Genomic DNA, 13,237 nt, shown 5'->3' with positions numbered 1-13,237 from the left:
TTTTTTAAAGATTTGCATCCTAACCTAGAAAGGACAATTGAGTACAAACTTCGGCACATGGATCACCCTTGTGGATGTGTTTCTTTGCCGTAGTGCAGTGGTCCCCAACCTTTTTATCACTGGAAACCGATCTACCTTGACAATTTTACTGAGGCCCGGGGGGGGGGTAGTCTTTTGCCGAGGGATGTTGCCGCCGCCTGAGCTCCTGCTCCACTTGCTTTCCTGCCAGCACTCCTGACTTCCCGCCACCCACTGTGGGGGCACTGCCAGCAGCAGCTGCCACGCCAAGGGGGAGCCCCAGCCATGGTGGCCACTGGAGAGCACCAAAGGTGAGCTGGTGGCAGTGGCAGGGCAGCCTCTGAGGCAGCAGCCAGGGAGGAGGATGAGGAGGAGCCATGGCCCGGTACCGACTGATCCACGGACCAGTTACTAGTCTCTGGCCCTGGGGTTGGGGACCACTGCCGTAGTGGTTAAAAACTCTGCTTCTGCATACATACACCAAACAGCTGATACTATCATTTCTGTAATAGCCTGTTTAGCTGAAGATTCTGGGAACCTCTCCCTTTCCATACTCTAACTGGTTAGTATTAAGGGTACTGAGTGGAGTGGAGGAGCTATCTTTTGCAGGCCCTGCGAAATTGTGAGAGTTTGGGAAACTTACCAGCTACTTTTGAGTTTCAGGAAACTTACCAGCTGCCTGTGAAATTTTTCTCTTTCTTGAAGAAGTAGGCTTTCTATTACCGTCCTATCACAGTAGCTGTGAGAGAAATGAGAAGCATTAGATAATTTTGAGATTTTGGTTTCATTGCAGAATGAAGTAGCTGAATTAGATAAACTGGGTGAAAGGACTTGTATGCTGCCAAGTGACACTGATAAAACTGAGACAGCGTAAGTAGTATAGTTTTTTATATACACAATAATTAAATGTGTTAAGTATTAAGACAGTAGAAAAAATTGTCACAATGATGGGTGTTGTGCTGCTGTTGTTCTATAGCAATTATTTGTGCCTGTATTTTATACCCATGGTTGAAAATCCAATGGTGAATGATTATTGTAACAATAGTACAATAATAGTGCAATATGCGTGTGTGGCTGTAGCCCAAGATCATTCCAAACTATGGGTAGGATGTAAAGGTTCTGTTCTGCTAGTAGCTGAGCCTTCCTTTAACAGTGGAAGAGGTATCCTTGTCTCAGAGGAAAGCTGCATCATTAGTGGAAATGAACTGTTGGATCCAACTTCCTGAAACTAATTCTACAAGCTTAATGGGGCCTTTAGATTTATTTAGCTTGTTCCCTCTGCTGTGCTGCATGACCAACTGTGATAGAGCATTGAGAAAGGGTCAGAAAAAAAGTCAAACACTTCTATTGCAAGCCTCTTGTGTGAGCTGAAGCAGGTTATATTTTCAAAGCTCTCTTCTAATATGCAAAATTGAGAAGTATGTTTGTACACAAACTGAAATATATAAATAAAATGGCACTAAAGGAATAGCCTTCACATCTTACAAGTTTATTTTGTGCATTATTCTTTTATTCTTGCCTTTTTAAAAAGTGACCCATCTCTGAAACTTCGGTATTGTTTTGATTGAACAATGAGATTTTTTTTCTTGAAGGTTGCCTGATGGCTCGCTTTTTAGTGCCTTTTTGATGGATTTCCAGTTTGTTCCTTGAGCTTCATTTGCTCTGCTTCTGTGTACATTTAATTTTTCAACTTTACCCATGCTTTCTTTTCATTTATTTATGTTGCAAATCTTTATCAACCTTGGCTTCATTTAGACATCATGACAAACAGTATTCTATAAGTGTGGTTTGATCAAATCCCTGTTAGTCATGACACTGAATGCAGACAGTCCAACAAATTATTATGTTTCCTGTTCTACTTGGTAAATTCTCAGTTATTAATACTTCAGACCAACTGTGATAAATGTACATAGCACATTACTGCCTTTAAGTTCATTTGGCCGCAGACATAGCAGTATTGGGAGAGCATCCAAGAAGTAGATAGGGTATAGGCATAAACCAGGATGTGTTACATAGGTTTGGTAGGATAATCAAAGTTTGTTCCATCCATACAGTTTAAACAAGCAGTAGTTTATCGTGGTGTCTGAATGTACTATTGTAATGCTACGGATTAGATAAAGACTTTAGTTTATTAGTTATCTTCAAAGATTTCTAGCAACAAAAGGTATAGTGTTGGTCAATAGCAAAATAGGGTACTGAAGAAGCTCTTTATGGAAGCTGTATAGGAAATGTTCAGCAGGAATCCACTTACTTTCCTTCATAGATGTATATTTGATTGTGTTTTCTTCTGAGTTTTGAGAGGTAGGTATGAGCAATGGCTCATCTCAGAGATTTGAAATAACAGGAAATATTTACACATTTTCAAATAGTGCTGTTTCGAGTACAAGAATTGCTTCTTCCCATCTGTCATGAAGTTCCTAAGGTTGTAGGTTTAAGTGCCTCCCTACTGTGTCACTAAAGACTCCAGGTGACCTACTTAGGGGTAAGGTGAGAAGCTGAGGAATGCCAGCCAGAAATGAGTTTACTATATTTAATTTTAATTTGCTAAGTTTACTGCAGTTAATGTAAAGTATTAACAAGTGAGATTTTACTGAGAGGGAAACACAATGATAAGAGAACTGATGAAATTAATTTATTTGGGGAAAGTGTGATAAAAGTATTGGGTGTTCCTGCCCTCCTCAAGGAATTTGCTTTCATATTTTCTTTTCGACAGTTCTTTCTTAGAAATACAGGATGGTCACTTCTGCTTTGGGTCAGTGAGCCAGATAGTCTACATAAGCCGTCCTACCATAGTCCAGGGGAATCTTGTTGTACCTTAGTCTTTGCAACAGCTCTTCTATTGTGGATGATGTTATATAGACTGCTGAAATCAGAGAAGTTAATTGGGTCTGTGATTTTCATTAAATGGGCCTGTTTTTGGAGGATGCACTTGATATAAATATGTCTGATTTATTCTTAGAGAAACCAAGAGAGCAGTCCCTGAAAAGCTCACCATCAAAGAACAGCTGCAGAGACTTGAACCAAACTTATCAAGAACCTCAGAAAAGCATAAGCTTTCAGTTGATAATGCTTTCGAGAATCAGCTCTCTTGTTCAGAACCTGTGGATAGTGTAGGAAAGGTATGATGAAAGAATGTTAATATATATATAGTCTGCATATTCTCAAACTCATTAACTTTACTGCCTTCTGAAACTTACATTGATTTTAGTGATTAACTTGGCCTTTCAGAGTGCTTGAGAAATTGTTTACCTCATTGTAGACACTCTTGTAAAAAAAATCATGTTTCTTTCAATTAGACTACTGTGGAAGATAAAGGAGCTAAAATAAATGAATCTACCACAGATGAATTGAGAGAAAGTTCAAATAGCATTGTGGGCAGTGAATCCCAGTAAGTATATACAAAAAAACATTTTTTTTCTATAATTTTCATTGCTTGACACTACCACATAAGTTATGCTGGAAGCTGCTTCTGTAAGCACCCATATAAGGTAGTTCCAAAATCAGGCATTACAGGAAACAATTATTAGGCTTTGCTAAGATTGTAATAAATGCAGAGGTGGTGGTGTTATAACTGTTGAGGGAAATACTTGCTTCATATGGAACCAATATCTTCCTTTTTGAAAATAGTAAGGTAGGAATAAACGCTAATCTTTCCAGAACCTGAGTGGTAAAAAATTATTCTGTCTAGTGAAAATGGACAGCTATTTTTTTAAGTGTAATTTTTTCCACAGTTGCCATTTAGTAGTCATATATTTTAAGTACTGGGTTAACTGGAGTTTTTACTTCTCCCTCTTTGACCGTTTACGCACTGGGAACTTCACTTCCCTAGCTCCCGTGCAGGAGCACAAATCGGGGGCGGATGAGGCACACCGGGCCAAAAGCTCCCCTGTGTGGATGCAGGAAGGGGTGGGGCAACCTGCCATGACTAAAACTCCAGCCTGCAGGCCGGCATGAAACCTCCAGTGCATAAACGGTCTTCGTTAGTTTATTAGCTTTCCACTTCCAATTCATTTCCTGTTCTGCCCATTCTAAGTGTGTAAGCTACTTCAAATACATATTATAGCTTATGCAGAATTGGGATTTTAATGTGTGAGAAATGGTTTTTGTGTGCGCACTCAGAGACTCTCAGAAAGCTCCTGAGGAAAAGACGGAAACCAGAGACTACCGGCAGAGACCTAAACCTAATATTATAAAAGCGTCTTGCAGAAAAGAAGTTCCTCTCCAAGGGAAACCAGAGTATAGAATGCTTTGTCCAGAGCCTGATGGATCAGTGAGAATGGTATTTACTATTTTATGAATCTTTCTGTACCCCACTTCTTTCTCCAGTCTGGCTTAGGTTGGCCTCCTCCATTTTATCCTTCCCTATGAGGTAGGTTAGGCTGAGATTGACTGGCCCAAGGACACCCAGTGAGTTGACATGGCAAAGTGGGGATTCAAATATGGATCTCACATATCTAATCCAACATAGTAACCCCTGTAACCACATTACCTTTTAATATGCTTCATTAAAATATGTATTTTTCATCAAAGCCCTTTGACGGATTATTATTTTTGTGCTGCATGAAACAGTTGACCAATCTGTGTACAAGATTTTTAAAATTACTTTCTGTAGTAGCTTCCAAGTAGTTTGAGATGTATATGAGTACATTTCTGGCAGCTTCTCATTTTTATCCTTAAGAGGTGACCAGTACAATCCTGTGAAGAGTTACTCCAGTCTAAACCCATTGTTGCCTCAAAGAGACACAAATACATTTATTTGTGGTCCTTTAGACCAGTATAACCATTGGCACCACAGTTCAAAAATACGTTTCAAAAGTAGAGTCCAATAGCACTTTTAAGGCCAACACAGATTTATTCAGGGTGTGAGTTTTTGTGTGCATGGACACTGTATATAATTTTCCCATGTAGGGTGAGTTACTGTGAAATACAGCCAAGAGGTGACTGTTGCTTGGATCACTGTGGCTGGGTGTTCTAGGGCTAGGTATGGTGCTAATAGCTTAGCTTGGCTCAGGTGGAAGAATGCTAGCCATGCTGTTCCTCCAATAGAGAGGGTGCCTGATAAATTCCTCAGGAGATTCCAAGTACCTGTGATGAACAAGCATGTACATAAAATACAAAGAGCCTTTCCTGCAATTTACGTATATTTTTGAACACTGATAAATTGCATCTGATCAGTGTTTTTGAAAAGCTTTCACCTAGTTTACATCCTTTGTAGTTCATTCCTGTGTTTAACTCATGGTTTGTTTTGCCTGGAAGGTTGCAGAAGCTTACATTTATTTCATTTTTTTCTGCTTAATTCTCAGAACAATGATCAGGGTGATGCAGTTGATGCTACCCCAGGGGAGACTGCAGAAAAAAACAACCAAGTTTTTGATGCTGAATCTCTGTAAGTATGGCCAAAACAGGGTGATGTTGTGCTGCTTTATTTTGTGTATTGTTGATATTGAGATTCAGCTTTGTTCCTGCAACAAGCACATTCTGTTTGTACAAGAAGGATAAGGATTTCTGTTCTTTTCTGCTGCTGTTTCCATAACCACATGTCATGTCATTTCTGAGGGTCCCAGTACTTGGAGATTTCAGAAACAGGTGTCTGCTTGCACTTGTCTGGATTATATCCAATATGGACAGAAAAGATTGCCTTCAGAACATAGCAATAGCGAAGTAGTTCCGTGGGGAAAGATGGCAAATGGTATTTCTGGGGCATATCATCCTACCTTCCTTCAAATGGCTCAGGGCAGCTTACATGGTTCATTCTTCTGGATTTTAGCTCACAACAATCCTGTGAGGTAGGTTGGGGGAACAAAGCTGAGTGGCCCAAGGTCATCCAGTAAACTTAAAGGATGGGTGGGACTCCTGTATTGTAATCTTGCCACTATGCTGTTCCAACTTTATAATTTTCAAGAAAATCAACAGAATGTATATATGGTTTTTTTCCACTTGGAAGAAAATAAGTTTCAGCAAATAGTTAATACACTACTTTACTTTTTTCACATGTGGGAGTTTTCAGATCTGCTGCAGTAATTATCCATCCATCCATCTATCCATCCACCCACCCAATCCACCCATCCAAATCTACCCACCCAAATCCACTCAATCCACCCACTCAATCCATAAATCCACCTACCCACCCATCAATCCATCTTGCCTTCCTTCAGGTCAGTGATTCCTCAGATTAAAGAATGGCAGACATAACTGTAGAACTTAGGCATGCTGTCTGATGAAGGAAGATTTGTGACGGAATGTATTAAAACAGGCTTGCTTCAACTATAAGATACACAAGCAAAGTAGCATTTAAATCTACTGCAAAATATTTTAAAAATTAATTCAACTAATGCAATTTTTAAACAAAACAAACCGTTAAGATCAAAACATAAGAATTAATCCGCACTGTTGCAGAAACCTTCTTGGTAGTTGTTAGTAGGTTTTGAAATAGTTTGTAATCCTAAAAACACTTTCCTGTCCTTCCTGCTTAATTTTTAAAATGTATTTATAAAAGGAACACGTACCACACTCCTAATTCTTTAAGAATAGCACATGAGTTTTGAAAATTTGGTCTTTCAGGACTTGTGAAAAATCTCCTTTACAAGAAAACAGCAAACAAAGTGTCCTGAGACCTGCTCTACTAGCAAGAGGACGGATGAAGAAACCAAAGCCAAATTTAGGAGCGGCTGCTAAAAGGCAAGCAGAACCACCAAGGAACTCAAAATCCACAGAAGAAAAAGAAACAGAAGCAACTGTAGAAACCAAAAAGGCACAACATGAGTGCAGCAGCAGTGACCTCCTCGCTAAGCAAGCCCCTGTAAGTATATGGAGTGGGGACTTTTCTCTCAATGATGGTACGTTCCTCCAGCTCAAGAAACCTTGTGCCATCAGGAAAACCTGTTGCAGTGGAGAAGAATACCATTAATGAAAAGTTCTGTAGGATCCAGTGAAACTTACTTTGTGTGCTTTGCACAGTGGATGAATAACAGTCCAATCCTAGGCAAATTCAGCTAATTAGACTAAACTGCTTCTCTCTAGGATGGTACAACTAGGCCCCTGAGGACCAAGATGCATAACAGTTTGTCTCTAATGTGCCATTGGGCTCATAAATTCAAGCCATTGCGCTCATAAATGCAGCTTCAGTCTGTTCAGAGGTTTACTAAAATAATTTACACCCTGCCTTTCTACCCAATAGAGAGTCAACAAGGTTTATACCTTTCTCTACTGCATTTTTTCCTCATAACAACCCTCTGAGGTGGTTAGGCTGAGAGAAATGTGACGTGCCCAAGGTCACCCAGTGCGTTTCCACGGCACAAGTGAGGGTTTGAACCTGGGTTTTCCAGGTTCAGTCCTCTTAACTCTTAACACCTCACAGGCTCTAGCAATTGCTTGTGACCAGCTAGTGAGTGCTGAAAGATAAAAAATGGTGAAGATTGTTAAAGGCTGTGGGAGCCAAGTAGGTAGCTTTAAAAATGGTAGTGAAAGGGATTTCAGTCTTTCTTTATCACACATCCCTGTGTGCATTCTTGAGACTCAGAGCAATTTCTGCAGAAGTCCTCATCTCACCCCCTATTCGGTCATGTGCAGACAGAATTCAGAATCTTGGCCAAGATCCTGCTGAACTCCATGCTGAACAGGGGTTCCACCGTTGTAGAAAACAAATACCCCTGTTACAAAAGCTTAGGCATGTGGAACAGAATTGTAGCCCAAATTTCAAAACAAATCTGAGCCGCAGCATTGTTTTGTTTAAATATGATTTAAATATCACCTGGATATATTGGACTTTAAAATTGGCTGACTTATTTCCAGAGAAAGAACCAAATGGTTCAAGTGGAAAAGACTTTAGTGGCTGAATTGTAGTTGAATTTACTGTGTCTATGGCCTTAGGCCATAACAATATAAAACCTTAGCAGTGTTGTATGGGAAGGAATTGAAAAAGTAAATGCAAATTCCCTCTGACAAAACTGAACAAAAAACACATAGGGGTTATTCAACCATTAAAAGATCCTATTCCTTTTGCACCATTTTTCTTCTTTGTTTCGCCTTGGTGCGGCCCTCGTTTCATTTTATGACTTATTTCTAGGCAAGATCTTACAAACATTCAAAATATTGGACTAATTATGCTAGAATGATAGAGCTGCAAGTTTTTGAATCCCACTGAATAATTTTTATGCATGCAAGAATCCTGTGTATTTTGAAGACGTTGCATTTGTATCCTATTAGCACAGTTTAGGCCCCTAAATCACTTTGGAACTTAGATAATTTTGTGCCAATAGAGCACAACATTTTGTATGTGGTTCTCAATTGTCCTTAAATTTTATGTTTTTCTGTAGTCTTAATGAACTTGGTATCCTTAGCTGGACAACACTTGTTTAGTGTCTTCAAACATTTAGAGGTTTTAGAGAATTTAATCTGTTCCCTAGGAGGCAAGAAAGTATGAAGTTGACGCACCACATTCAGAGGCATTAGAAGACAAAGCTGTCGCTACTCCTGCTAAAGTGGATTTAATACACTCAGTCCAACCTTCTGTAAAGAAGCCTTTATCAGCGAATTTTGAGCTAAAAAAGCCATCCCTGTGTGACAGCTTGGACAATGTGACAGAGCTTGTTCATGGGTAAGTTTATTCTCTTAAAAGATGGAGAAAAAGAAATACAGTGGCCGCCTCTTGACAGAAAACATGCATGCCGTTTGTGATATAGTCTGTAATGTGTGAATGCACATCTTAGCCATGTTCTCTAATGCCTTAATTGCTTGTTTGGTGTAGTGGTTAGGAGTGCAGACTTCTAATCTGGTGAGACGGGTTTGATTCTGCACTCCTCCACATGCAGCCAGCTGGGTGACCTTGGGCTCACCACGGCACTGATAAAGCTGTTCTGACTGAGCAGTGATATCAGGGCTCTCTCAGCCTCACCCACCTCACAGGGTGTCTGTTGTGGGGAGAGGCAAGGGAAGGCGACTGTAAGCCGCTTTGAGCCTCCTTCGGGTAGAGAAAAGCGGCATATAAGAACCAACACTTCTTCTTCTTCTTCAGCTTAAAAGTGGGCTTTGTCTTGCTCTTATAACCAAGTGCAGATGTCACCATAGGGATCTGAAAGATTGCATAAATTTTAAACACAGTATCCTTCCCCTGCTGCAAGTGGAACATATGAGGCTGCCTTAATTGGACTTAGGCCACTGGTCTATTTTTTCTAGCCCTATTGCCTCGACTTTCTAGAGTCTTAACTCTGCTATCTCAGATCTTTGAAGGGGTTACTGGAAATTGAATCTGATGCATTGCAGTCCTATATGTTTGCTTTTCCACTGACCAACATTCTCTCCCTAAAATTTTTATGACATGGACCAAATGTTTTAGATGGCTAAAATCTTCTCTAAAATGGCATTGGCAACCATAGGCTGGGCCTGTGCTTGCAATAATGCCTACCTTGGCATTGAGACTCTAAAGAAAAATCATTGGGAATTGCTAGAAGAAATAAAATTTCCTACAACATGTTTTGTTTTTGTGATCATCACTGGAATTGGATCTTTAAAAATTACACAGAGTGAGAATATGTTGAGTGGCTACTTTGGTGCCTCTTTGCTCTCATTTCTAGATAGAGAGCAAGCCATTTTAATTTCTGGGAACTTAATAGTTCCCAGAGCTGTGTTGTTCAGTGATGTCTTTTTGAATATGTTGTATGTTGACATTTATTGCGATGAAGAAAGTTAGAAAATGAAAAGAGGCATTCCTTCTAGGCTATATAGTAGCCATTGAGGTTTTGTGGATCTTTCTCGGTCTAACAGAGATTCCAGCCTTCAGGAAATACAAAAAGAAACAGCTGTTGAAATACAACATTGTTTGGAGAATTTCACTCAGAATGTAAAGGAGAATTTAGGAGAGAGAGCTGAAAGAAGAGAAGCTTTAGGACAAGAAAAAGAGATGCTGGAGGACAACCACTTGACTGGAAGTGCAGAAAAGGAAACAGCACATCTCACCAGTGAATGTGGCAAACTGTCTGATGTAGATGTAAGATGTTAAGCTGCTGTTTTCTTGTTGGCATTGAATGTTATTCTTAAATCATTAAACAATCAGTTGCTGGTGAAAATAAACCCACTCATGTATAGAAGTTACATTTGGTTTATACTTTAAACTTTTGATGCTCAGATATCACAACTGGTCCTTGCAGGGTGTCTTAAGTCTTGGCAGTCAGTTTGTCTGCTTCTTCCCATGATAGATCTGTGCAATTAATTCCATGCAATAAGCCCAGTAGCTTTATTTTACTTTTTTTGTGTTTTTAAAAACAGCCTCTAGCACAAAGCAAATTTTTGTTGGAACTCTGTCATGAAGGGTTATGTGCAAAAGCAATTATGGGGAAAAGGGAAAGGAAGAATGATAAATTAGAAGTTGTGCTAGGCATTGCCAATCTCTTGCCAATACCCAGAGAATCTCTATGTAGTTTTAAAAACAGACATCCATTTAGTTACTCAAAAAATCAGTTGTATATTTATAGGGACAGGATTTGTGGTGAACTCTTTGCAGAGTTAAAGCAAAACTAAGACATCTGAAAATGCTGGGAGCCAGTAAAACACCTTGATTGATTGATGTTTTGTTATTCCTTAATTTTAGAATTTAAAATATTCTCATGATTAGTAATGGGTTTAATAAACTTGTTGTTTTTCCACTTGGGGTGTTCATGCTACTTTTTCTGGAGCTTTGTGGATTCTTCTCTGACCATTCCAATATATTCTAGGAAGGAGCAAAATGTGGAATCCTGCATTTATCAGAGGGACATTCAACAGATGCTCAGGCGGCAGTTGCAATGCAGGCAACGCATCCGTCTCCTCCAAACTATTCAAGTCTAGATGTTGCTGATCACAATGAGGTTTCAGTGAATAGAGATAGCCAGGAAGATTCTTCGTTTGGGTAAGGACCTGTTGACTGTTGAGCAGGAAGCTACTCACAAAGCCTCAGAGACCTGTGGCCCTAACTGAGTCAGGGAAAATCAGTTGTTTTTTTCACTCCTCCATCTCATTGTGTAATATTTTGGAGCTCCCAGCGTGTAATAAATTAATATGGAAGCAAGCTAATATCACATAAATTAATTTAGAAGGAATAGAAAAATAATCTAATTCCTTTAAAGTTCTGTTATTAGATATCTGGCTCTTTAGCACTAATTGTATAACTGTTAGCTTCTGCTTTTCTGTTTAATTATCACATGTGTTGGTTAGCCTGTTATATGTGGGTTCTTTAATGACCTTTCAAAATTAGAGCGCTGTCATATGTGCTGTTTGCTGTTTCTCCAGCAAACAGAGCTCACCAGAAGTCAAGCCAAGTGCTGTCCGACCAATGCCACTTTTCAGAGGCAGACTCCAGAGACCCAAACCCAATATAGGAAGAGCTGTGGGAAGGAAAGAGATACCATCTGCAGGAAAGAATGAAGCAACAGCAATTATCTTAGCAACTGAGAAGTCAAAACTACAAAAATCTGAACCTACAGGAACTTCTTCAATAGCAGTAAGTCTCTGGACGATTTCTGAACAGTTCAGCAACGAAGACATTTTTGAGATAAAAATATGCAATGTGGGCAAACTGTGTCTTAGCGTTCACTCCTATTATGGGTGTTTTACAGTTGTATTGCACAATCTTCTCCAAGGCGCTTTTTCAGAATAGGTTTTATAAAGTAGTAGCTGCTGCCATTGTCATTGAGCAGCCTAAAAAAATCTGTGAAACCCCGACCTTTTTCTTTTTGAGGTCCTGTATTTGTCTTTCAGAAGAAGAAAATAAACACTGTGGTGGTAGCTAGATTTCTTTTTCAGAGATGTCGGCCTAGGGAAGCTCTAACAGGTCCATTTATTTCTCTAAATGGGTTTGGCCCACAAGCATTCTTTTCCTTACAAAAGGGCTCTCTCACACTGTGCACAAGAGTAAAACTAGATCCAGGGATGCCTTTCTGCTCTGTGCAAATTCTGCTCGTTCTAGCATAATTATTGCTTTATAATCTACGGATTATGTTATGGCATGAACTTTATACCAAAAAACAAGAGGATACACTGAAATAGTACAAAATTCTCACTAAAGAGAACAGCCAATCTGTGTATATGGACAGTGTAATACAATTGATGCTTTTGAGGAAAGATCAAAGGCTGAAGCAGGTTCAGTCCTCACTTCATTTCCAATTCTCCAAATTCTGACAACTTACTGAGATTGGAGTTCTTGTTTTGAATCACTACATTCTTTTTCAGATTCTAATAATAATGTAACATCCAATGAGTACAAACATCTGTCTTCAACTAAACATCATTACAAACACCATGGCCAATAACACTCGCCCAGTGGTAATATTTACATACATAATAACTGAGTTTCCTGAAGGATTTATAACCCAAAATAAAAACATCTGAGAGTTACAATCTTGAGAATTGCATAAATGTAATACAATCTACACCTGTTGAAAAGACTCTTAAAGGGGACACCAACAATTTATGAAACTTTTTCCTCTAGAAACCAAGTACAATTCTCATAACAAAAGACTACATCTTCCATTTGCTAGCAATATAGCATATTAAACCAATCTATAAGGTAACTGCAAGAAATGCAGGAAACTTGCATTCTCTCACATACTGCGATCTCTAGAGTTCCTTCAAGATATTGTATATAGACTTACTAGTCTTCAATAATTGTTGGTGTCCCCTTTAATCATTTTTTCAACAGGTATAAATTATCTATGTCACAATAACAAATGGATATAGGCAGAAATCAAGTTTAGGTTTGTTACCAGCTTGGAGCACTATTAAGAAATATTTGAGGCTCTGTTAATTGGCAGTTAGTGTACTTGGATAACTTTTGATATGCAGTAAGGATTGTGCCTTCAAGAAGAGTCTAATGCTGGGAGCAATTGAGGGCAAAAGAAGAAGGGGACAACAGAGAATGAGGTGGCTGGATGGAGTCACTGAAGCAGTCAGTGCAAACTTAAATGGACTCCGGGGAATGGTAGAGGACAGGAAGGCCTGGAGGATCAATGTCCATGAGGTTGCGATGGGTCGGACACGACTTCGCACCTAACAAAAACAACAACAAAAAGGATTGTGTTATGTTTAGGTAGTGGAAGGTACTGTGCACCTTTTAATTACAGTGATTGGTCCTGTAAGACTAGATTTTGGAGAAGCAATAATCAGTGCACTGCCTGCATATCAGGTAGTGAATGTTGATGCCAACACAATCCTAAGGAATTCTACTGAGAGTCCTACATGGGTTCATGCA

The 13,237-nt window shown here is 39.3% G+C and overlaps 1 protein-coding gene across 3 annotated transcripts in view; it reads left to right on the top strand.

The window, feature by feature from the left end:
* Positions 1 to 13,237, top strand: part of BDP1 (BDP1 general transcription factor IIIB subunit) — a 60,820-nt gene that overhangs the window by 22,429 nt on the left and 25,154 nt on the right. For 2 of the 3 annotated variants that reach the window (XM_077347443.1, XM_077347445.1), the window contains 10 exons: positions 812 to 888; positions 2,978 to 3,137; positions 3,315 to 3,406; positions 4,138 to 4,297; positions 5,322 to 5,404; positions 6,580 to 6,817; positions 8,424 to 8,614; positions 9,781 to 10,003; positions 10,728 to 10,900; positions 11,281 to 11,491. In XM_077347443.1, coding sequence (XP_077203558.1) covers positions 812 to 888; positions 2,978 to 3,137; positions 3,315 to 3,406; positions 4,138 to 4,297; positions 5,322 to 5,404; positions 6,580 to 6,817; positions 8,424 to 8,614; positions 9,781 to 10,003; positions 10,728 to 10,900; positions 11,281 to 11,491 — 1,608 coding nt within the window. The remainder of the gene's footprint in view (positions 1 to 811; positions 889 to 2,977; positions 3,138 to 3,314; positions 3,407 to 4,137; positions 4,298 to 5,321; positions 5,405 to 6,579; positions 6,818 to 8,423; positions 8,615 to 9,780; positions 10,004 to 10,727; positions 10,901 to 11,280; positions 11,492 to 13,237) is intronic. The other variant, XM_077347444.1, reaches the window with a different exon arrangement.

The sequence above is a fragment of the Paroedura picta genome, chromosome 7, assembly GCF_049243985.1.
Source record: "Paroedura picta isolate Pp20150507F chromosome 7, Ppicta_v3.0, whole genome shotgun sequence".
NCBI lineage: Eukaryota > Metazoa > Chordata > Lepidosauria > Squamata > Gekkonidae > Paroedura > Paroedura picta.
The sequence above is the reverse complement of the archived record's forward strand: the minus strand, read 5'-3'. Positions and strand labels throughout refer to the sequence as shown.